Source organism: Camarhynchus parvulus, chromosome 12 (genome assembly GCF_901933205.1).
Source record: "Camarhynchus parvulus chromosome 12, STF_HiC, whole genome shotgun sequence".
Lineage (NCBI taxonomy): Eukaryota > Metazoa > Chordata > Aves > Passeriformes > Thraupidae > Camarhynchus > Camarhynchus parvulus.
Genome location: NC_044582.1, coordinates 19296699 through 19322672, shown reverse-complemented (window position 1 = coordinate 19322672; position 25974 = coordinate 19296699). Strand labels below are relative to the sequence as shown.

General features: G+C 54.7%; 1 protein-coding gene across 3 annotated transcripts in view; it reads right to left on the bottom strand.

The window, feature by feature from the left end:
• The window catches only part of GRM7 (glutamate metabotropic receptor 7), a 193852-nt gene extending 168279 nt beyond the window's left edge, over positions 1-25573 (bottom strand). Inside the window, exon 1 of one of the 3 annotated variants that reach the window (XM_030956622.1) lies at positions 25035-25573. In XM_030956622.1, coding sequence (XP_030812482.1) covers positions 25035-25544 — 510 coding nt within the window. In that variant the 5' untranslated portion in view covers positions 25545-25573. Of the gene's footprint in view, positions 1-2731; positions 2783-25034 lie in introns of those variants that run through there. The other 2 variants (XM_030956621.1, XM_030956623.1) reach the window with 2 other exon arrangements.
• Between the last annotated feature and the right edge of the window lie 401 nt (positions 25574-25974).

Sequence of the window (25974 nt, the reverse complement as noted above, 5' to 3'; positions counted from 1 at the left end):
CAGCTCTTTTATCTTTGGCTCCCTTCTGGTGTTATTTCAACATTGATTTGCATAGTCAATATAGAACTCTTTACATCTAAACTGCCTGCAAGGATGACACCATCAATCCTCAGCTCTATTCTCAAAATTTATTATTTGTTTCAATTTAAGAGAGATCATTGCCGGATTACACAGTTGCTGATGAGGATTTATATTTACATTTACAGCAAGCAAAATACATGTCTTGGTTTTTTGGGGTTTTTTCCTTAAGTCATCTCCAGCACTGTGAAAGAGGGAACCAAAATAAAATCAGTGTGTGCACTCTCCTGAATGCCTGCAGATCCTGTTCTGCCTCATCTTTCCTTCAGACAATATTGCAAATTAGTCAGCATCTGTATCACAGCAGAGCATGAGCTCGATCATGAGGCAGAATTAAAGGGTATTACTGAGACAGCCTTAATCTTCCATGGCTGTGAAATTGAATGCTCAGATGTGAAGGAAAGCTGGGATGCAAAGGGCCCCAGTTGTGCCTCTGTGACATCGCATCAGGCACCAGCAATCCGCCCCACGCACAGAACCAGAGCAGCGGCAGTGGGGACTGAGCCCCACACAGCAGGGACTGAGCCCCACACAGCCATGGGACTGAGCCCCACACAGCCATAGGGACTGAGCCCCACACAGCCAAGGGACTGAGCCCCACACAGCCATGGGACTGAGCCCCATGGGACTGAGCCCCACACACAGCAGGGACTGAGCCCCACACACAGCCATGGGACTGAGCCCCACACAGCCATGGGACTGAGCCCCACACACAGCAGGGACTGAGCCCCACACACAGCAGGGACTGAGCCCCACACAGCCATGGGACTGAGCCCCACACACAGCCATGGGACTGAGCCCCACACACAGCAGGGACTGAGCCCCACACAGCCATGGGACTGAGCCACCATGGGACTGAGCCCCACACAGCCATGGGACTGAGCCCCACACCGCCATGGGACTGAGCCCCACACACACCATGGGACTGAGCCCCACACAGCCATGGGACTGAGCCCCACACACAGCAGGGACTGAGCCCCACACACAGCAGGGACTGAGCCCACACACAGCAGGGACTGAGCCCCACACACAGCCATGGGACTGAGCCCCACACAGCAGGGACTGAGCCCCACACAGCATGGGACTGAGCCCCACACACAGCCATGGGACTGAGCCCACACACAGCAGGGACTGAGCCCCACACACAGCAGGGACTGAGCCCCACACAGCCATGGGACTGAGCCCCACACACAGCAGGGACTGAGCCCCACACACAGCAGCGACCCACACAGCAGGGGCCAACACAGCATAGACTGAGCCCCACACAAGCCATGGGGAGCCCCACAGACAGCACAGGGCGAGCCCACACAGCCAGGGACGAGCCCCACACACAGCATGGGACGAGCCCAACACAGCGCGACCCCACACAGCAGGACGAGCCACACACAGCATGGGACTGAGCCCCCACACAGCAGACTGAGCCCACACACAGCCTGGGACGAGCCCCACACACACAGGGACTGAGCCCACACACAGCAGGGACTGAGCAACAGCCATGGGACTGAGCCCCACACACAGCCATGGGACTGAGCCCCACACAGCAGGGACTGAGCCCCACACACAGCCATGGGACTGAGCCCCACACACAGCAGGGACTGAGCCCCACACACAGCAGGGACTGAGCCCCACACACAGCCATGGGACTGAGCCCCACACACAGCAGGGACTGAGCCCCACACACAGCAGGGACTGAGCCCCACACACAGCCATGGGACTGAGCCCCACACAAGCAGGGACTGAGCCCCACACACAGCAGGGACTGAGCCCCACACACAGCCATGGGACTGAGCCTGACACAGCAGGGACTGAGCCCCACACACAGCCATGGGACTGAGCCCCATGGGACTGAGCCCCACACAGCAGGGACTGAGCCCTGACACAGCAGGGACTGAGCCCCACACAGCAGGGACTGAGCCCCACACACAGCCATGGGACTGAGCCCCATGGGACTGAGCCCCACACACAGCCATGGGACTGAGCCCCACACAGCTGCCAGGGCAGCAAACACTCCTGGAGAGATTCACAGGCAAAGCACCTGCGTTCCAGCAGACATTACACTCAGCCAGCCTGACCTGTTGAGCAGCATCACGCCTGTGATGCAGCAGATTTCACCAAATAAGTCTTTTAACATAAATCTCATGGGATTTGGAAAAAAAACCCAACCCACAAAATAACAGGGATGCATCACCAAAGCAGCTGAACTCTGCTTTCCCACGTAACTGAGGAGAGAAAATAACTGAGCTGTGATAATATTCTACATCACCCACAGAAGTTCATAAAAGTTACAGCTTCTCTGAAATAAAAGGAGTTTGAGTGTGAAATGACCCGAACAGAAGCTGAGTAGTGAGTTCTGCCTTGGAAAAATAAAGCAAAATTGTTTTCCAGGACAAGAGCAGGAGGACTGCTCCGTCCCCAGTGCTCCCGTGGGCAGGTGCAGCTCCTTGGAGCGCTGCTGTGATCACACCAGGAGCCTCCTGCCTGCCTGGACCTGCCAACGCCTGCACTGCCCCCCTCCCACAGCAGGAACAGGCAGAAACAGCCATCCCCAAAGCCCCAGGTGACCACTGAGCTGATCTGAACTAACGTGCAAACACAGCCACCAAAGCTGCACAGCAAGCTGCTCCCAAAGCTCCCAGCTCCAGCCTGGACCCACCTGGGCCCCACACAGTGGGGAGCAGGGTTCAGTTCATTTCTCAAAATTATCACCTCCAGAAACGCCAGCTCCTGTAATGACTGCTCCATGACCTAAACAATCACCACGTGATTAATGGAGACGGGAGCAGCTCTCTCTCATCAAACCTGCTCCAAGCAGGATGGGCCCTGGCCTCTGGCTGAAGGTCTTGAAGAAGTGAATCATGTTCCAATGTGTCCTCATTCACCTGCTCTGTCTTTTCCCCCCTGTATTTTATTTCCAGTTACTATTACAAGTGCCTTATAGTGGAACAGCCCTGGCACAGGTGCCCAGAGCAGCTGGGGCTGCCCCTGGATCCCTGGCAGTGCCCAAGTCCAGGCTGGACACTGGGGCTGGAGCAGCCTGGGACACTGGGAAGCGTCCCTGCCATGCCAGGGGTGGCACTGGGTGGGCTCTAACTCCAACCCAACCTCCTGTGCCTCACCAGAGCCCCAGAGAACAGGAGTTATCCCCAAAATGCAACTCTGCAGCTCCCAGTGTGCCTGCTGTGCTACTGGAGCAGCCAGGCAGGGAAGGAGCCCAAGGGCAGCAGAGGATTCTGACATTTCCTGCCTTCACCTGTGTTTACATCAGCCTGGTATCAGCTCACCCACTGCAGGCAGGAGAAACCCTTGGTACGAGCATCTCCCCTCTGCACCTGTGCCAGGATTGCTCAGAGCCAAGGCAGTGATACAGATCCAGCTGAGGAACCCCTGACCTCTTAGTGCCAGACAGATCTGCCCGAGGCAGCTGTGCTGCAGAGTCACAGCAAGACACTAATGCAAAGATAAAGACCACAAAACTCAGTCAGGCAGAGGAAATTTCCAGCCACGGAGGTCCAGTCCCCTCCTTGTTGCCATCTGAAGTCTGAGTCTGCATCCTGCTCAGTGCCAAGTCTGTGCTGCTGTCACTGGAGCCACCTGAACCTCAGAGCCACATCTTCTGCAAAGCACAGGCTGCATTAGTAATGCACGGACAATAAAAACAACCTGTGCCTTCCCTTTATTTAATATTTGCTGCTGTTTTCTAGTCACTCACTAACATTTGTCTCAGGTGTGCCTTTCAGCTGAGGTACCCCAGAGCTACAGAGCTCCTGGCAGGGTGCAAACAGCACCAGGTCCTGCTCATGGCCTGCTCCTGTCCCAGCCCTGTTTCCATGGCCTGACAGGGTTCATGATCTCCTGGCATTGGTTATCCTGTCCCAGCCCCATGGCCTGCCAGGGCTCACCATCCCCAGAACTGGCACTGGATATCCTGTCCCAGCCGTGTTTCCATGGCCTGCCAGGGCTCACCATCCCCAGAACTGGCACTGGATATCCTGTCCCAGCCGTGTTTCCATGGCCTCCCAGGGCTCCCAATGCCCTGGACTGGCACGGGTTGCTCAGAGATGAGTCAGCCACAAGAGCAGTGCCAGTGGGCTCAGTCAGCCTTTGTGCCCAGCCTGGGCAGGGGCCATGGGCACGCCTGGCCAAGCAGCTGCCAGGGGGGCAGGTGTGCCTGAGCCCCCCCAGCGCTGCAGCTGCACATTGTTATTGGAACACAAAGCACCCCAAAAAGGCACAGGCTATGTGAGCAGGGCCTCGGCTGCCAGCCAGGGCTGTGCCAGGAGCCCATGGCACTGCAGGGCATCCCAAACTGCCTGACAGACACTGGTACAGAGGGCAGGGATGGATGGGACACTGGGCAGGAATTGTTCCCCAGTAAGGTGAGGAGGGACTGGCACAGGGTGCCCAGAGCAGCTGGGGCTGCCCCTGGATCCTGGCAGTGCCCAAGGCCAGGCTGGACACTGGGGCTGGGAGCACCTGGGACAGTGGGAGGTGTCCCTGCCATGGCAGGGGTGGCACTGGGTGGGCTTTGAGGTCCCTCTCAACCCAAACACTCCATGATTCCACGACCATGGCAATACATTTTGACAGGATTATGGAGCAGACCTCCCCCAGTCTCTACCCCTCCCACAGGATGTTCCTGCAGGTCCCAGCTGCTTCCCCTGAGCTGCCCCAGGCTCCCAGGGCACACACGTGGAGAAGGAGCAGCCCAGCAAAGCTGGGATGTGTGCCCAGCCCGGCTCAGGGAGAGCAGCAGCCCTGCTTTGCATATCTGTTAAACCAGATTAAATACTGCTTAGTCACTTCCAGCAGCCATGGGAGAAGTGACCCAGAAATCAGCTGGAAAACATGACATGTATTCATCCTTGCTTCTGCTGCCAGACATGGGCGAAGCAGCCACCAGTGAAGAAAAAAAAACACATTAATTTCTCCCTCCATTGCTCTCCTTCACCTCCTAACATGAGTTTCTTTCACATTTTAAGATAGTGTACCTTGTTTTGCAAAATTAAACACACGCACAAACATAACAGCAATTCTTCTGTTGTGCTCCTGGAGTCACCAAAACCATCCAGGACTTGCCCACATGGCAAAAATTCAAATCCTAATTCAGTTAATTAAGAAATGAAACAGCCTCAGTTCAGCCTTTTGTATGAGCACTCACACAGGATCAGGCTGGATCAGGCTTAATCCACATCCAGAGTGAGCTAAACTCCATCAAACCTCAGCCAGCTCTGCACAAAGCCAGTGTGGTTTAATAATCTGACCCAGGATGAATTACTACCTTTAAACTGTGTTTTAGTCCGAGCCCATCCCCTGGAACAGGCCACAGCCATGCCCAAGAACATGCAACACTGGAGGGTTATTTTATTTTAGTGCAAACAGTCACAAACTCAGCCAAGACCCAAAAAACCCCTTGGAGCATCCAAGTCAGTTCATTTTAACATTTCTTCACTCAGTTATATTTCCAGACAGAAAGACCCAGTAGGAGCACATTTAATCTGAGCAGCATCTTGTGATGATTTATGTTAATTGATATTTAATGGGGTAATTTTAGCCTGGTGCCATTAGCTTTGAAACCTGAGAGATGAGAAGGATCTTACAGTGAACTTCTCCATGTACAGAGAAAATGGTGAAGGCTGAAATCTCTACAAGATCAGTCAGATCTTCTGCAAGGTGGATGGACAGAGATCCTTGAGGGGCAACATTTTGGAATCCCTCCTCCTTGCATTGGACTGAAGGGGAGACAGCGTGGGGGAAAGTGGCACAAACATGGGAAAGGGAGGGAGAACCTCTGGGCACAGGCATGGAAACCCAAGGGGTGCAGGGAGGGAGCTCATCACATCCCAGCACAGAACTGCCATGAGGAGTCACAGAACCACAGAAAGCTGAGAAATAAACCCATATGTGAGCACTGAAATTGCATTTTTAGCTCTCTTCTCCCTCAGCGCAAGACAGATCAGTAAATCAGATGCTACAGATCCTTCCAGCCTGGGAGACCTTCCCACACAGCAGCACAAGCCCTGGACAGTGATTCACTCCAAATGATCTCAGGTTTTTACCCATCCCCTGCTGGTAACCACTCCACCTGCACACCATTCTGAAACCCAGCTGAGATGGGCAATCACATCCTCCAGTGCCAACCCAAAGCCAGCCTGGGGCCATCCCCCTGCTGTGCAGGTGCTCTGGGGCTGGAGCAGCCATCCAAAGGGTTGGCTCTTCCTTCAGGAAAGGGGAGCTCACTGCAACCTTCTCCTCCTTATCTTCCCCTTCTCCAAGTCAGGGTCACCTCCATCTTTTGTATTGCATAATGACAAACCCTTCCCTCCCCTTCCCCTAACAAGGCTGCTCATTTAAAACACTTTTAAGTAGATTCCTTTGATTTGTACATTAATATTCTCCAGGCAGGGAAGAAATAGGACAGAAGTAGGACTTGCTGTAAGGAGGGCTGATGTGGCTGTGTGCTGCTCAGCGTTTGCACCCTGGGTGCCCATGTGGGCACACACACAGACCCCATCCCTGGGGACACCTGGCCCAGCCCAGCTGAGCTGGCAGGGCTCCCCAACAGGACACATTTCTCCAGCATCTCTCCGTCCCCTCAGAGCTGCACCCCTGACCCCAGCAGAGCTCCCTGGAACCCAATCCCAGCTCCAGCCCCTCAGCCAAGGGCAGGACAGACAGACGATGGCAGCGGGGGCACAGAGCACCAGCAGCCCTGGCAGCACAGCTCTGCCTGGGGGGAACAGATCCGCAGCACTACTGGGGCAATTCACTGCCCAGGGTGCTGGAGCTGAAGCGTTTCCTAGGGCAGCCCAGCCAGCAGGGCGGGGCAGGAGGGCACCCTGCAGGCCTGGGCACCATGGGAGCTGCCAGGGCCCTGCCAGGCCCTGTCCGGCACAGCCAGGCCCTGCCAGCCCCAGCCTGGCATGGCCCACTCCCTGCACACCATACTTGGAAAGGAAACACCTTCTGGGAAACAGCAACCCACCAGCACTGCTTCAGCACAAGTGGTTTTCAACAAAGTCTGCATCCAATTCTCTCTGAGGACAACGGCCCAAAGGAGGCCCAGCTCCGCCTTCCCCTGTCCTTGGGCATGAATCCATCCATCCATCCATCCATCCCGTTTCTCAGCCTGGACAAGCAGCAACTGAGCAGCAGATCCAGTCCAGCACCTCCCTTGGAGAGGTGGGAGCAGCTCAGCACCAGCCCAGGGTTCTCACTGAGGGCACCAACCAAACCCTCAGGAGGGCTGGGAGATATTAATCTCGTATATTCCACAAGAACATCCCAGCTGTTCCTCTCCAGCACCACCCCAGCTCGTTTTTAATCCCTTGGAAAGCTTTGTGACCTGCCCAGCACAGCCCCCCCGACAGCCCCTTCTCCACCTGGCCCCTCAGAACAAACCTCCACCCTGTATCACAACAACTGAGCTCTCCCTTTGCTCAGCCAGCACAGATTCATCTGAGTTACCACATCATTCACATAAAACAAAGATACTGTCACGAAATGCAGATGTGAAGGAGAAAGGCGTTCTGTGGGTGAGGGAGGAACCCACAACATGACAGAACTCCCAACTCAATGCCCTCCTTGTAGGGAAACACTCAATGCATCATTTCTGATCAATTGTACTTTCAAGTCACTTTCTTATTTATGGGTGACTGAGAAAACACTTGAGCTGGCAAAATAATTCACATTTGTTTGCACAGACAAAACCAAATTTAATAATGCAGCCCTTTTTTAAAATAAATAAAGTCATGCATTACAAAATGTGCATTTAGAGTCATTCTCTGTAAAAAATTCACAGCATGAACTCCAAAGTGCTCTTTTCCCTCCTCTGAAGTGAAAACCTTTTCCAGTGTGTGCGTGATACGTGCCATACTCCACTAATAAAACAAGCAGCACCTGAATGTCTGTTGCCCCTGCAAATTTAGACTCATTAATGGCAAAAGCTCCATTCAGCTCCCAAATCCCAGAGCAAGGTCCTGGCAAAGCCTCTCATCAGTGAGCAGGAGATAGCTGAAAATTCCTTCTGCCAATACAATGGATTTGTGGGGTCTGAGGAGCCAGAGGGTGAAGATGGGAATTACTGGGGACAAAGTCAGGGCTCAGACACTCCACAGCAGGAGAGAAACATTCCTTGAGAACTCTGAACCATGTAAAAGCAGTAAAATACCTTGGGAGAGGAAAGCTAAAGGGTTTTTCCTTGAGATAACACGCTGAGATTCAATTCAAAGCACAAACCCTAAAAGCACAGACATTACAACTGAAAAGCCATCTTGCATCAGTAACAACCACCCCCAACCAGCTGGAATCATTCTTACCTGCACCAAGGTTCCTTCCCCTGGGCTGCTCTTCCTCTGAACCACCCTTCCTACCCCACCCTGCTCCTCTCTCATTATCCCCTCCCTCATTAGCCCCCTCTAATTGGATTCCCCAGTAGGGAGCTGACCCCACTCAGCCCCATCTCCCCAGCTGCTTTTCCCTGCTCCCTGCCAGGGCACAGGGGATGCCACTGGGGACATGGCCATGTTCTCCTGCCTCTTCTTCTCCCCTTCCTTGCCTTTCCTAAAGGGAGCAGCACCAAATCCCTCCTGTGGTGGCATCTGGGACATTTCACTGGAAGCCCAGGTTTGTTGTACTTGTGGGGTGCCCCATGGCAGGGAGGAATGATGAATCTGACTCCATGTGCTCAGAAGGCTAATTCATTATTTTATGATACTATATTAAAGAATGCTAAAATAAACTAAACTAAAGAATACAGAAAGGATACTTACAGAAGGCTGAAAAGATAATAATGAAAACTCGTGACTCTCTCCAGAGTCCTGACACAGCTTGGCCCTGATTGGCCAAAGAGTGAAAACAACTCACAGCAGAATCCAATGAAACAATCACCTGTGGGTAAACAATCTCCAAACACATTCCACATGAGCACAACACAGGAGAAGCAATGAGATAAGAATTGTTTTCATTTTTCTCTGAGGCTTCTCAGCTTCCCAGGAGAAAAACCCTGGGCAAAGGGATTTTTCCAGACAATGTGAATGCCACAGGGATGTGTCCCACAGCCCCAGGTGGGGAAGGTGCCTGTGGCTCCCTCGCAGGCATTCCCACTCTGGAATCCCCCAGTGACTCCCTGAGTTTGTTCTGCCTCCAGAGCTCCATCTGCACCAGCACATCCTGCCCAGCCCTAGGTCTGTCCTGCTTGCAGGGCAGTTCTGCACAGCAGGGAGGGCCCATGGTGTCCCCAAACAAAGGAACACAAAAAGGGAACGCTGTTCATTGTCCCCTGATCAGTGGGGTGGGGCTGGGCTTTTCCAGCCCAACTAACCCCCCAAACACTGCCACAACCCCAGCCCAGCTGGCACCAAACCCTCAGATGCTGCTGCTCACCTTCCCTGCACACCTGGAAAACACCTCAAGAATTATTTTGTGGTTCCTTATGGATCTCAATAAACCCCCAAACCTGATAATGTTGCAATCATATCTAATCATTCATTTATATATATATATTTATTTTTAATATATTTTATGTGTGCCCTGCATTTAATTTTGCCCCCAAATGCTCTTAGGGGATTTGCACACTTATTTTAATAGTCCTAATTTTAAATTCATTGAAATGCATTTATGCACCTTTAGACTGAACTCGTTCAGGCATTTACACCACAGTAATGAAATGTAGGACAGCGCTGTAGACACAGAAAGAAATTCTTTCCTTCTGCAGAGTTTATATTTCTAAATTCAATCATGGGGTTCATTGGCATGCAAAGAGTCCAGGGACCTTTGTTAAACAACGACATTTAAGGATAAATGTTTCAGAAGATGCACATTGAGAAAGTCTCTCCTATTTGAATGTCAGGAAATTAGAAATATTCAAATGAATTCCATTTTTTCACATCTTTCATCAAAGCCTTTGTAAAAAAGGTCACTATCTTCACTTGCTATTTTAAAAAGCCTCCTGCAATTTGCCTTCCTGCCATAATTAGAGGGAAAGTTCCCACAGCACCACACCACAACAATCCAGGGGGACTCTTCTTCCTCCTGATTGTCAACAAATTTCAGCATCCGAAGGCAAAAATGATGAATTTCAGAGGCATAATGAGGCCGCTGGTCACAGTCAACATTACAGAAAGTATTTGCATTTCATGCTTTCTCTGAACTGGGAGCTCCCTGAAGTCTGACAGCCTGAATATGCTGAGATGAATTATTATTTTATTGACATTTTCAAACTACTCCTCTCCTTTTTTTTATTTTTTTCCCTTCAGACAAAACTGTTTGAAACCCTTTTGCTGACCCACGTTTCAAAGAGGCTCCACTCCTAGCTGCGGTGACTCCCAGCTGCAGGAGCTCGCTCACAGGCAGGGTTTTCATCTCCTCATTGCTCATTCAGATTCCATCCCTGCCCCAAACTCCGGGAGCTGCTGGGTCCCAGGGATCTTTGATGGCTCTGGGTGTCAGAATAACAACCAGCAGCCCGTCCCTCCCAGGGCAGGGCTGGCCCTGCTGGGAGCGCCTCAGTCCCGCCCAAATGGGAGCATTTGGTGCTTGCTAGGAACCAAATCCAGCTGTGGTGCCCCTGGATCCCTGGCAGTGCCCAAAGCCAGGCTGGACACTGGCACTTGGAGCACCTGGGACAGTGGGAGGTGTCCCTGCCATGGCAAGGCTGGCACTGGGTGGGATTTGAGGTCCCTCCCAAGCCATTCCATGGTTCTGAGGTCTCTTTCCCTGTCACTTCCCACCCCGCTGGGCTCCTGGAGCAGCACTGCGAGGCCTCGTGGAGGGTTTCTTGTGATTACCAAGAAATCAGGCCCTGAAAAATAACTCCCAGACATTCCATCTGCATTTAAAAGTCAAGTTCAATCTTCCCTTATTACAGCTGCAAAACCCCTCGCTATCTAATTCAGATAAAGTAACAAAGCTGCACTTCCAATGATTGGAACTAAATGCAGTTAACCTTAAACAGTCACTTTTACAAACAGAGCAGATTTATCTGGATTTAAATTTTAGTTCTTGTGCAAAGGCTTGAGAACAGGTTCCTCCCCATTATTCAATTTAACAATAATAATAAAAACCTCCATGACAACTATTACAAAAAGACTCTGATAAAGCCTGAAACCTTTTTGATAATGAAACATACAATTTCCCTGGTTGAAGCATAATTCCCCAGGGAACATTTTAGAAAAGATACAGAAGAACTGTCGTGTCCCAATTGTTCATGTACAGAACCACACGTGAGAACAGCACATGGGGAAAAAAATCAACTTTGAGAAAAGCTTAAAAAGAAATCAAGGGCGGGAGAGAGGAGACAATTTAACTGCAGTGTCTCATTAGGGCAATTAGAGTTGTTAATGTGGGAGAAGCAGGAGGTTGGGTTTCACCCCAGGGGCACATGCAGTGCCACCTGGGTCATTCTGGGGTGCACATCCCTCTCCAGAGCTGGCCCAGCTGCACCCCTGGACCTGCAGCAGCTCCCTGACTTTCACTTCTCAAAGCTCCAAAACGAATGGAAATTTAAAATTGCCTATAAAATATATGGGTCACAAGCTTAGCTTCCTTCCTGGGCTGGAGGAAGGCACAGAAATGTCCTGAGCATCTCAGAGCACATTGTGTAGCCATTGCATCTGTGTGACTTTTGATACGCCAGCTCCTGCAGCCAGGAGTTACCATGAGAACCTCCACCCTCATTAAAATAACTGCTCAACCATGGGTTTGTGTTTTGGGGTTTGAGGCAGGTCTGTGTCCGAGAGGTTTTAAGAAATTTGTATCTTTAAGTATTTTTTCTATCAGGGCAGGGGACTTTTTTACAAAAAATGCCAGTTCATGAAGCCCACAGAGTGTGATGACATCTTGAATCAAGCACATGGTGCCACTCCTCTCTCTGTTTGTTATTTGTGCCTTTTGGCTGCTGTCTCCCAGGACCTCAGAGGTGCTGCTGGTCACAGGCAGCAGCCAGGCTGTGATCTCTGAGCCCCAGAATCATGTTCCTGTCAGCAAGGTGTGAATTTAAAATCCCATTTGGAGAGACAGAATGATAAAGTGCGAAGTGGGGGGAAAAGCCAGCTCATTAAGCTGACAAATCCACTGTAACAGAAGGACAGACCAATAATACCAGGATGGATTTCTCTGCTCCTGGGCCCATCCCAGCAATGCCCAAAAGCCCCGGGCTGGGTTTGGCTGAGCAGCTGCAGCTGCCAGCAGCGAGCTGGGCCTGAGAGGCTCCAGCAGAGGCTTTGGGGAGCTGCAGAGCAGAGCAGGGCTCTCCTGCAGCCCAGGGGATCACAGGCATTAAAGATCTCATGGATCCCTTTGTGCTGCAGGGAAAGGCTCTGCTCCTCGGGCAGGTGTGGGATTCTCACAGCTCAGCTCAGCCTCCTTTGGGTCCTGCCCGGGCCAGCCCCAGCACAGACTCTGCTCTGCCAGGGCACAAACCAGATTTCACCTGCAGCATTCCCAGGTCCCACTCCCTCGATGGGAAGGTGCACCTGAGCAAACCCAGCAGCACCTGAGGCCAAAACCTGGGGCACTGGGTGGGACTGGGACCCTGCAGTGCTGGCAGCCAGAGATCAGCCCCGGGGACATGACAGCATTCCCTCCTGCACCAGGCACACCTCACAGCACTGCCAGACCCCAACAGAGCATCCCTGGCCAAAGCTCTGGCAGGAAATGGGGCTGGTTATTCCCAGGTAGGTTTTGTGCCTGGCCCTGCAGAAAGAGCACGAGCCAAACCCCAGGCAAGGGCCCTACCACTGCACTGACAAATCCACTCCAGGCAAAACCCAGCCCTTCATGCACTGCCACTGCAGTAATTTGTGTATTTTTACTGCTATATGGGCAGGGTGGAGGTCAAACCCTTCCTGGTCATCTTTCCCAAGAGAAATCCTTAGCACAGTCCTCGCTGGGAAGGATTTATACATCCCACACAAGTTCTGCCGAGTTACACACCCATTTCTATGACAGGCTGTATTATATAGATCAAAAAACCCCAAACAATGTCTTCCAAATATATCTGTTATATCTGTGATGCCTGGAACGAGGATGAGCAGCATGGCTTTAAAATAAAACGGGAAGGGCTTTGTGGGTTTGGCATCTGCCAAAGGATTCAGGTTCAATAGCACAGACACCACTTTGCCAACTGTTAAGGAAAACAGATTCCAGTTGTACCACATTTTGCTTGATTTATATGAGCACTGGGAGAAAGATGAAGGGGAAAAAATAACCTGCAAAGAAAAAAAAAAAAAAATTTTTTTACCTTGTTTTTCTGTTCTGCCCATGAACCTGCCAAGTTTGAGGCTGCAGGAGCTCCCCCACAGCTGAGCACAGGCACAGCAGACCCTGCTCCTGTGGATGTGCCACACATCCCTGGGCACTGGCAGGCCCCTGGGCTGTCCCTGGGCACCAGCAGCATCTCTGGGGCTGCTGGGGCTCATTTGGGAAGCTCACAGGACCAGAGTGGGATAAAAATCAGCCAAAAATCACATCTCTGCTTCCCTGGGCTTACACCAAGCACTCACCTGCTGCAGGCAGGAGTCCGGTGATGCACTGCTTTCTGAAATGAGGTATTGCCTAACCCAGGCCTGACAGAGTTCCTGGGTTCTGCAATGTAAAGCAGGTCCCAGAGCAGCCCTGGGTTTGCTCTTGTTCCCCACCACCCCAGGAGCAGCAGCTCCAGCCCAGCCCCAGCAGCCCCTCGTGCACCCAGACACGCCTGGGCAAGTTCTCAGTGCACATTAGGAATAAAAATAGCTTTGCTAGAGGGGCCAGCAGGAGCAGCCCTGTGCTCCCCCCGGCAGCTCACAGCCCTCCATCCCCAGCACAGCCTGAGCCCATTAGGGCCAATTCCAGCTCTCCCAGCGCTGCCTCTCCCTGCCAGGCCATTTGCTCCCTGCTTTCTATTTTTAAATTGCTCCAGCTCCTGAGAGTGTTTTGCTCAGTGCAGTGACAGGCTGTCACTTCCTGAGCACAGCCCTTCCCTGTGCTCAGCGTGCCAGGGAATTCACCCAGCACCTGGACACTTCCCTGCCAGGCTCTGCAGGGCAGCTCCTGGCTCCTGGGCCATTGAATCCTGGAATGGGTTGGGCTTGGAGGGACCTCAAAGCCCACCCATCCCACCCCTGCCATGGCAGGGACACCTCCCATTGTCCCAGTGTCCAGCCTGGCCTTGGGCACTGCCAGGGATGCAGGGGCAGCCCCAGCTGCTCAGGGAAGAGGGAGAAGCACACACAGCACAGCACTCATGTTCATTGCTGAAAATTCACTGTGAGAAAGCAGCAAAGGCAAAGCAAAGCAGTGTTCACCAATAGAGCATGGCCTGAAGTCTGTCCATCACTGCTGGACAGAGTGACACACAGCAGCCAGTCTGGCCCAGCAGATTGCAAAGAACTGCCACAACTGCTTGTAGATTAGAGCAGGGATGGAACCTCTCAGCTGCTCCTGCAGTCTGGGCATGGAACCTCTCAGCTCCTCCTCAGTCTGTGTTGGGGGTCAGAGGAGCCCCAGATCCACTCCAAAGGCTGCACTCCACCCTGGAGGTCTCTTCCAGACTTACTGTCACTATAGGACACAAAATAAAACAGTGCAGACCCCGGAATCTCTAAGGTAATAAGAAGGGCGTTTCCTTTCTGACTCTAACATTTATAGATTTTCAAAAGTGACAGTGGATTGGAGGATGACAGTGTCACCTCTCCAATGACACTGGACAAACCAACAGTCCATTAAATTTCTCCTCCTCCACAAAAGAATGCAAAACAATAATTATTTAGAGAAAAGTGTGTGAGAAAGTTCGTTACTTTCTATGTAACATCTTAGAAGAACTTAGAAGAACAGGGTGACACCTTCCTGGTTCCACGATTCCAAGGAACAGCCCCACTGCTGTTCTGCACATTGGCAGGGTCCAGGGCCAGGCTCAGCTCCTGGCTCCAGCAGAGGAGCACCCCCAGAACCACCCCTGGCTCTTTCCCTGCCCACATTTGTCAGCAGAGCCATGGCAGGCACAGCACAGGAGGCAGCAGCAGCTTTCCCTGCCAGCTGGAGCAGCACAGGCTGGGCTGGGCTCGAGCAGGACATTCTACAGATGAGTTCTCAGCCCCATTCCTCAGTGCTTTTCAGTTATTTCATTCTCTTCTGAAATGCAAGGAAATTCTTCCGGAGAAAATGAGCACAGGGGTGGGAGGCATTTTTTAACAACAATTCGATTCCCCAGCAAAATACATTTTTCACAGGTGGGAAAAATTGTATTTGGGATTTATTTCATTTCTTCATGGATTTAATGCTCTTCACAGTTTATCACATCACTGAAATATTCCTGAAGAAGGAAAGTGGCTGTTCCAGGGACTCCATTACCTCTGCTGTGCTCCTGTTTCACACTGAGCTGTTGGGGATCCTGGTGTGTTGTAGAAGGACTTGTGCAGCTGCCCTGGGATCCTCCATGGGGCTGGAAAACCCCAGGCCATTGCTCATTCCCGATTTCCAGTTTGCCAAACAGGAGCACACGAGCTGTCACTCCCTCAGGGCTGCTGCCACCCCGGGCACTGCAGGCAGATGGAAAATTCATCTTCTTGTGCCAGCTGCCAAATTCCTGTGAAGGCCAAAACCCCTTCACCCGGGACACCAACATTCTGCTGCAGGAGATAAAACAGGCAAGGAGCTCCCAGGGCAGAGAGCCCCAGGGTCCCTGAGGCTGGCACAGCCCTCCCAGCCCAGGGAGTGCCAGCTGTGCCCAATGCCCACCTTGTCCCTGCTCTGAGTGCCACCTCCAGGTGCCACCCCCAGGGATGGGCACTGCAGAGCTCCCTGGGCAGCCCCTGCCAGTTGTTCCTTCCAGTTGTCCCAGGCTTGCTGGGGAATCAAAACATCCCTTCCTCCTTTGCAAATCCTCCATGTAGCCATAGCAGACGCATCTCAAAAAGATAATTTCCTTTGCGTCATCATCCATGGAAGGGGTTGGGATGGAAGGGACCTTAAGGATCATCCAGTTACTCGGAGATTTTCTGTCCTGCTGTCAGATAGAAAAACTACAAACCCACAAAAAGTCGTTTAATTAATTTTTATTGTCAATATAATTTCTGTGCATTCAAGCCCTGCCACAAAATTACCTGCTTTAAAAATCACTAAACCATCTCTATTAGTGCTGAATTTTATTCCTGCAAAAATAACAACTTCCTGCCAAATCTGAGCTGACAGTTTGTCTTTATTTTTGTAGTTATTCCTGCCATTTTTTATTAAATGGAATTTGGCCTTGGTTCTATCCATTAGGACTGGTTTTTGGTGGGATCCACATGGGAAACAACTCCAGGCACTCAGGGCTGTCTCTGCTGGGGAGGTGCTGTCTGTGCTCTGGGAGCTGCCATTAAATCCCAGGGTTCAGTTCCAGCCACCCATCAGATCTACCTGGCTGTTATTATTTCAGCAGCAAGCTGTGGGTAGCCAGAGGTGTTTGTAAACCAGCAAATGCTGTCCCAGGACACCAGGACAGCATGGGGACAAGGGCTCTGCACTGACACCCAGCAGGGCAGCTCCAGGATCACACACCTGGGCAGCTCCAGGATCACACACCTGGGCAGCTCCAGGATCACAGCTCCAGGATCACACCCAGACAGCTCCAGATCACAGCCAGGCAGCTGCAGATTCCCCAGCCTGTGAGCTGGCAGTGGCCCAGCAGCCCCAGCAGGGCTCTGCCCTGGGCAGGGCAGTGTGCCAGCTGCCTGGGCTGTGCCCTCCCTGGCCCTGCTGGCACCCCTGGCATGGCTGCAGGGGCTCTGCTGCTGTGGAGCAGAGCTGTTCCTGCACAGCATCCTCCTCCAGCACCTCTCACCCTGCAGAGCCAACACCAACGTCTCCATGCTCTTCCCTGGTTCCCAGCAGCTTCAGCCTCTCCTCCCTTTGCTCTCCCCACACAGGAGCAGCCAAGCCCCAACACAGCCTGTTGCTGGTGCTGCTGGAGCCTCTGAGGTGGCCCAGCATTCCTAAACCACATCTTTTCTCTGTTTATCACCCATGATTGATTGTTGTGGCCCCTGACATCATCTAAATGTGAGACAGGCAGGACCAAAAAGCCAAACAGGTGCCAGGGCTCACCCAGAGGCGCTCCATCCTCTGCTCACCCAGCACAGCTCTCTCCTTCCCAGCCCAAGCCCTGAGCAAGACCTTAAAGAAACAGCTCACATTTACAGTGTAAGAATGCACAACAATGATATTTCTGTCTGTCTGTCTGTCTGTCTGTCTATCTATCAACACCCACAAGCACAACCATGCTCAGTGGCATTAAGCAGAACCATCATCAGGACGAAATCTTGTGACCTGTGACTGCTCCAAACCTTCCCCTCCACCCCCACAGCTCAGCCCATCCTTTTCCCAAAAAGCCAGACCAAAATAGAGCTGTTGGATGTGCCCTGAATGCGCAAACACTGGACCTGCAGCGCCTCAGGCAGCGCAGGGCACTGCCAAGGAGAGGTCTCCAGGCTTCTCCTCTTCCCAGTGTCCGTCAGAGGCCAGGCAGCCCAAGTGCCTCGCTGCTCCCAGGGCCCAGGGCTGATCTCCAGCCAGGAGCACGTCCCAGGGCTTTGGGAACACTTGCCAAGCTCATTTCAAAGGGCTGGGAAGGGAGGCATGGCCAGCATCACCCGACAGCTGAGGGAGAGGAGAATGCCCAGCACTCACCCAGCATCTTAATGCTCTCCAGATCCCAAATGACACAGCAGAAGTGTCCTCAGCACCACAGCCTCAGCCACGGGGCCCTGGGGTGCCCTCGGTCAGCCAGAGGCACTTTGTGCCCCCTGAAGGGGGGGGAGCCCTGGGGGAAGCTCAGGTGTGCCTGGGGTGCCCCATCCTGCGCCTGACACCGGCTCTGCTGCAAAAGGCTTTGCTCCAAAACACGGCCCATGGAGGGGGACAGCCCCACAGCACCCACAGCACCCATCCAGCATCCCCTGAGCTGCCAAAGAACGGGAAACACACACAGCCTATGGAGGGGGACACCCCCATAGCACCCACTGCATCCCCTGAGCTGCCAAAGAACGGGAAACACACACAGCCCATGGAGCTGGACAGCCCCACAGCACCCACTGCACCCATCCAGCATCCCCTGAGCTGCCAAAGAACGGGAAACACACACAGCCTATGGAGCTGGACAGCCCCTTAACACCTCCTGCACCCCCTGAAAGAACAGGGCACGCACAGCCCATGGTGGCCCTGGGGACACCGAGGAGCTCCAGGCCACCCCAAGAACTGTCAGTGTGTGCTCCTGGGGCAGCAGCCAGGGCTGCAGAGCTCTGCAGGCTCAGGGCTGGGCTCGCTGCAGCCAGGGACAGCACAGGGGGGAGCTGTGGCCTGGGTGGGACAGGGCCACCACCTTTTCCTGGCCCATGGTCCAGGCCAGGAGCAGGAGCAGGAGCAGGAGCAGGAACAGGAGCAGGAGCAGGAGCAGGAGCAGGAGCAGGAGCAGGCTTTATTGCCATTAAAGTGGTGGTGGCTCAGAACAACTGCACTGCCTTAGCAGAAGGGCCTGGGAGGAGCTCATGAATCACCAGGAAGGAGCAGAGCTCTGGAAATCCTTGTTCTCCTTTAGCTCTCTCTGCCTGGGTACCCTCTCACCACACTAATGGCCCGGCTATATTGGATTCCATGCTCTCCAAACAGCCTTCATTACATGCTTGGTATCTCCCAATATTATGATAAAATTCATCATGGTCCAGTGTCTGGGACAGTCAGCATTGTCACTCATTGAGATTAATTTGAATACCACTATAAATAGAAATAACAACATCTGATCTTATGAAACAGAGTATTGTGCTGGATGCTTTTAATGCCTCCAAGCAAAACTCATTTAATAGAATAAAATATGGAACAGAGTACATGTAGTTTTGTAGTATTACTGTTATGAGATTCCAAAGCAGATCAATAATTCTTATATAGAAATTAATGCCTTGAAATGATCCCTCCATTTGTCATTCCAGAGAGGTCACCTTACTTTGTTTCAAAGAGTAAATTGGGAACTGCACAAGTGAACTTGCTGGAAATCTGCTCTCCCTGTTCCTGCACCCCTGGTGCCAGTCCCAATGACCCCTGAATCCTGTGCCCATCATCCCTCCCTCTCCATGGACGAGCATCCCTCTCCTGCCAGAACCACTCTCCTTCCAAATGACCCTTTGCAGTCCCTCCTGCCTCAAGAGAGACACTTGAAAACAGATTAAGAGCCAAGATTATTGCTCAAATTGAATTCTGCCTTGTCGAGAAAATGAATTTTGCCTCCAAAACACAGCGTTCCAGAAAAATACCTTCACAGCACCTCCAACCTCTCATTAGTGACTCCCCATGTGGAATTCCTGAAGGGAGGATATTCCTGGCCTTTTATTTATACAGGAAAAATCAGATCCCACATCTCAGGAGCAGCCTTACAGCAGAGGCACAGCCCTGCATGGCTCAGGGTCTGACACACATCAGGGCCTCACTACCAACAAGGACAAATACTTACAGGCTGAAATGAAAGCTCATTAAAGAACACAAACCCCCTTTTTTTGAGAGGAGGCAAAGAATTAAAGGTTGCTGTTTCCTATTTTCAGCTTTTTGTTGCATTCTCTATGTGAGAAACCAAAAAATGTGGAGTTTCCTGAAATATCTTCTCTAAAATGAATCATTACTCCATTGCCTAAAAAGTATTGTCCAGTTTGAAGTGAGGAGAGGAGAATGCACCCATCAGGTCAGGGGTTCCCAGTAAATTAGCATCCAGAGAAACACACTGCTGAAATGGGGGAGTTTTCCTCCCGAGCCCCAGTGAGAGCCCAGGTACATTCCAGCCATGAAACCTCCCCAGCAGCGCCTCAGGGCAAGGTCAGCAGGAGGGGCTCAGATGTGGGCTGGGAATGGAAATTATCTCCCATGGAATGGGATCCCACATTCCTGCAAGAAACTGGAACTATGAGAAGAAGGAACAACCAGATTGCAGACATTTTCCTGGGAATTACAAGGGGTTTCTAGACACTGATCAGATCAGCAGTGGGGAATCCATCAGAAAGCAAACACTTCCGAGGGATCTGATGGAACCACGGGAGCACATTTGGTTCTGTACATCCTCACACAGCCCTGCCCTTCCTCCCTGTGCCCGAGGAGCACTCCCAGCAGGAGCAGGCTCCAGAGCTCCCCTCGCTCCCTGGAGCAGCTGAACCCCATCCCAATCCCATTCCATCCCAACCCCAGCCCAACAGCCTCCCCCAGAGAGCCTGGCAAAAGCACTTTGCAAGAAAAGAGCAGCATCCAACTCAGAGCTGCACTTTTAAGCTCCCTTCCTTTCCAAATAATCTCATTTTTGTGATTACTGTGTCTGGAGCAGAAGGCAGGACTGCAACTGTCATCTCCCTCCTTCAGCAGGAAGGAAAGGCAGCCAACACCCCCAGGGAGAGCAGGGATGTTCCAATTTCCACTCCCAATCTCCCTGCGCTGCCTTAGCCCACTCTGCTGCAGAGTTCCCTGGAGGGGCTCAGGAACAGCCCCCTCTGGGCCACCAGAGCCACCCCTGATGAAATCCCACAGGGATTTAGGCAAGAACAAAATTATTCTTGATTGACTCTTTCAAATTGCATCCACCGAGGACACAAACCTGAAGCAGTAATTTGTTCATTATTAAAGCCTGTCAGGAGAAGTCTGCAGGGAGCGCAAAAATAAGTGCAGGGAGCACAAAAATAAGTCTTGCAGCATTAAAAGAGGAGTCAGGGTGCTGATGTTCCCCATTTTGCACGGTTCTACTCCCAGAAGGTATGAAACACCCTGGCCATGGTTTTATCATGGAGTTGCATTTGTAGGGAAAGCTACAGCCCTGCAAAGGAACAGCATTTTCTCCAAAGCAAAACCAGCAGCCTAAAAGCATCCTGCCTGAACTCCCTGGTGCATTTGGAAGCAGCTTTCCAAATTATTTTGGTGTTATTTTTAGGAGAGATATTTAATTTATGACCGGGCTGCTATTTACTGGTGTGCACTGATAGAATTGTGTTGGAAAGAAGTCCCTGCCTTTGACACACTTGAGTGTTGGTGCAGGGCCACCTGCACACTCCAGCAGCCTGACCTGATCCCCCTGGAGCATCACCCAGGGCTGCAGCCTGACTGATCCCCCTGGAGCATCACCCAAGGCTGATCCCCCTGGAGCATCACCCAGGGCTGCAGCACGGGCAGGCCCTGGGCTGGGCACACCCGCCCTGCTCCCCAGGCCCTCCTGATGGATGGAGTGAAGGTAAAGAACAGAGATGGAAAAGAACCCAGCTCGAGGCACCTCCTGCCTCAATCCCTTGCTGGGGAAGCCATGGCCAAGCTGGAGCAGCTCCTGTTCACTCAGACACCCAGCCCTGCCCAGGGCGGGCTCTGCCCTGCTCTGACCAGCCACTGCTGATGCTCCTCACCCATTATTTTAACCCAAGGACCTGCAGCAGGTCCCACCGAGCCCTGGGCAGGGGCAGACACTGACCCCGGGGTGCAGCCTCCCCTGCCTCAGACCCTGAGCTGGCACTGGGCACTTCCAGCCCTCCTCAGCTCACTGCAGTCCTGCTGGAGGGGGCCTGATGAGGCATCCTGCCCTACTGGTGATGGCTGTGCCCACCCACACGTCCTGGGGGACCCAGCAGGAGCAGGGCCCAGCCCAAAGTCTCATTTGGCTCCATCAGCACCAGCCCTTGAGCTGGGTTCCAGCTCCCCTGGGCTCCAGCAGCACTCCGTGCCTGCCCCCATCCCTGGAGGAACCTCCCACCCCAGCTATTCCCAGGCTCTTTTACCCAAGGAGCAGCTCAGGGCTGAGTGAGGGGTGAGTGCAGAGGCAGGGGAGGGACTGATCACAGCAAACCCCCAGTGCCATGAGATCCCCCATCGTTTCCCACCCCAGGAAAGCTCCCACAAAGCTCCCACAGCGCCTGCAGCAGTAACTGCAGGGATGAGCTGCAGCCCGAGGAGCCCGGCCCTGGCTCTCCTGCTGCTGCACCTGTTGGCTTTGGCGGAGGCTGCTCGCAGCCCTGCGCTGGGAGCGAGCTGCAGGCACAGCCAGCACAGCCTCCCATGCAGAGAGGAAGATGAAGAGCCTGCACGGACCTGGCCCCTGCCGGGGAGAAGCGCCTGAAGCAGCGGGAGCTGCCCGAGGAAGCCCTGCTGTGCTCTGGATGGGTTATGTATTTCTGTATGTACAGATTTACACCCATTTGCTCCCTACATCGAGGCACAGCACAAATACTTCTCTTCCAAGATATTGTCAGAGAGGCAGAAACTCCATTAAGGTTTCTTTGCAGGGGCCTCCACGGAGCTTTTACCTACCAGATGTGAGAGGAAAGCCAGTTTGGGCATGCAAGTAAGCGCTCAAGAGCCATCCACCCTCCCCTCACCCACTGCCCCAGGCAGCAAAACCCACAGTGACCCCTGAGAAAGAAGCTGGCTGCCACACTCAGGAATTTCAGAGAGTTCTGAGGTTAACAAGATTTTTTGTGACTGGTACTTGGTTTTCTTCTTTCCGCTAACTTAGAGCTTCTCATCCACCCACACACAATGACACTTAGCTGTTGAACAGGTCTACTTCTCCTCCTAAAATAGTTATTTTCTATTTCTCTGTGGCTGAGCATGTTCTAAATTGTGTTTTGAAGGAGGAGAGGACAACAGGGAATGGTTTTACAGCATGAAAGATCTGCTTCAAGGTGGCTCATCCAAGCTGTAAAATAGATATTCAGTAAATTCCCTCAGTATGGGCCAGTTCCTGCTTTCTGGATGATCTGGTTAAATTGCAATTTTGAACAGATGCTTAGTCACAAGACATTAAAATATTTAGTTTATATAAATATCTCTACATGGAGAAACTGTCCAAGTATCTTATTTTCTGACAAGTCTACTATGTAACACCAGAGGCTTTGCAGCTATTGTGGCATTATCCCTTCGAAAGGTCTCGCGGGGTGTCCCCGGCAGAACTGGGATGGCTCGGCGGGGGAGCTGCCTCCTCCGCCCTCCTGGCAGCGGCTGAACCGCGCTCGGGCGCGCGAGCGGGTCAGGGAGCCGGGCTCCGCGTCCGGGCTCCAGGCGAGCGGCTGAGGCGGCTCGGGCGCAAGGAGAGCCGGGCACAAGAGCCGGGCACAAGGCGAGCGGGACAAGGGGAGCCGGGCTCAAGGGCCGGGCTCAGGGGGCGGGCACAAGGCGAGCCGGGCTCAGGCGGCTCCGGGCACAAGGCGAGCCGGGCACAAGGCGAGCCGGGCTCAGGCGAGCCGGGCACAAGGCGAGCCGGGCACAAGGAGAGCCGGGCACAAGGCGGCTCCGGGCACAAGGCGGCTCCGGGCACAAGGAGAGCCGGGCTCAGGGGAGCCGGGCTCAGGGGGCCGGGCACAAGGCGAGCCGGGCTCAGGCGGCTCCGGGCACAAGGAGAGCCGGGCACAAGGCGAGCCGGGCACAAGGCGAGCCGGGCTCAGGCGAGCCGGGCACAAGGCGAGCCGGGCTCAGGCGGCTCCGGGCTCAGGGGAGCGGCAGCAGCCGGAGCGGGAGGCACGGCACGGTGAGGGCACACAGACCCGGGGATTCAGCGCTGAACTGCAGCCATGCGCTGCGATCTGCCACGATGCAGGCGAGCACGGCAAAGGAGCGGCTCGTGGGTGTGATATCATGAAATAAATATATCAGGGAAATGCCCGGGCTCAGCTCAGGGCAGCATCGCCCCGCTGGCCGCGGCCGGGGATGGCACCGGCAGCAGATGGGAGCGGGCAGGCTCGGCGGCTGCTACAGCGCCGAGCGGTTTTGCCGTGAAAGCCTCACAAGTTTCCAGCTGGGAAAAGCGGGGGATCTCTCCGCCCGCTGCACAAAAATTAAAAAAAAAATCCCTCCACCACCTTCCGCATGCGAAGGCGTAGGAACGCTCCCTCCACATGCATCTGAACCCTCGCTGGGCCCGCTTCACCGCACGCGGGGACACCTGCCGAGGAGCACCGGGGCACCCCGGGGCGACACCCCCCGGGGACACCCCCTCATCCCGGGGGGCACCCAGGCCCTGACACCCCCTCATCCGGGGGACACCCCCTCATCCCGGGGGGACATCCCGGCCCCGGGGGAACACCCCCTCATCCCGGGGGGACATCCCGGCCCTGACACCCCCTCATCCCGGGGGGACACCCCCGCATCCCGGGGGGATCCAGCCCCGGCCAGAGCCGGACAGATGGCCGCCTCGCACGGCCCTGGGGCAGGAGAAGAGCGGGGGTGACAAATCTCCGTGCCTGACACCCAGCGAGGCGCGGCGCCGGGGGCGAGACGGGCGCGATCGCAGCGCGAACGGGGGAGAGGCGAGGAGGGGGAGAACGGGCAGCGCTGCAGCGCATCTCCCCCGCACACACACACACACACACACACACACACACACACACGCACACACACACATACACGGCTCTGTAATCCTCCGGCTCTGCTCATCCCTCGCTCCTCCCGAGCCCCGGAGCCTGGGGCTGAGCCGCCCCCGCTGCCCCCTCTCCGGCCGGCCGGGCTCGGGGGCAGCCGGCACCGAGCCGGGCAGGCGCTGGGCGCTGGGGCTGCCCCGCACAGCCCCGGCTCACCCGGAGAAAGCCCCTCCTGACCCCCTCCCGACCCCCCCGCGACCCCCGGGCCGGGGCCGCGGCCCCGCCAGCCGTGCCCGCACCGCCGGGATTCCGTGTGCGGAGCGGAGCCGGCCGTGCCCCGCTGGGATCCGTGCCCCGCCGGGATCCGTGCGCCCGCATCCATCCCCGCCGAGCCATGGCTCTCTCTAACGCAAACCCAGCGCAACCAGCGCCTCTTCTCTTCCTTTTTTTTTTTTTTTTCCCTCTTTTCCCTCAGGCATTGCTTCGTGCAAATGGGGCGATAAATCCAGAAAGCGCCACGCACCGTGGAGAAGGGAGAGGGCGGCGGGGAGGGGAAGCAGCTGCTCCGGAGGGAGGCGGATGGAGCACCTGGAGAGGCACAGGGGGAGCCGGGAGCGGCGGAGCCCCGCGGCACGGCCCTACCTGGAACAGCCGGAGGATGTTGGCCACCATAATGGACACGGAACTTCCCGACGCCCCGATCACTCCAACTACTTTCTCCGGCTTGACGAAGACGGGCGGCTCGCCGTTGGTGCACCTCACGTCGGAGGTGTCCTTCTGGATGAGCGCCTGGACGAAGGTGAGGGACTGCTCCAGCGCGTAGGTGTCCAGGGAGCAGGTGTCCAGGATGCGGGCTCCCAGAGTGACGTTGGGCAGCAGGTCCGGGTCGCTGTTGATCTGGTCCAGGGCGTAGAGCATCGCCTCCAGCCTGTGGATGCCGTTCTGCTTCTTGATGTCCCCGCAGGGGGAGCTCAGGGGGCCCTTGGCGTGCACGGGGAAGAGGCCGCCCAGGGTGATGTCCCCCTCCAGCCGGATGGAGTGGGGCGCGTACATCTCCTGCCCGCGGGCCGCCTCCCCGAGCAGCAGCTCCAGCAGGCAGCAGGGCAGCTCCAGCAGCGCCAGCAGCCGCAGCACCCTGCCCGGCCGGCCCATGGTGATGCCGCCGCCGCCCCCGGGCGCTGCCCCGCGCTCCCCGGGGGCCGGGCCGGCCGGGGTGGGGTGGCCGGGGGAGGGCTGCGGGTTCGGCCGCCCTGCCCTGCCCTGCCCTGCCCGCCGCGCTCCGGCACCGGCACTGGGAGCGCGCCGCGCCGCTGCCGCTTTAAACGGGCCCGGCCGCCCGCCCCCGCCCGCCCCCGCCCCGCCCGCCGCCGCTGCGCAGCGCCCGCCGCACCGCCCCGGCCGGCCACGGGCACGGGCACCGGCGTGGGCACCGGCGTGGGCACCGGCGTGGGCATGGGAACGGGCATGGGCACGGGCATCGGCGTGGGCACGGGCATGGGCATGGGCACGGGCATGGGCATGGGCACGGGCATCGGCGTGGGCACGGGCGCGGAGCCGCGGGGTCCCGGCCTTGCCCGGGATG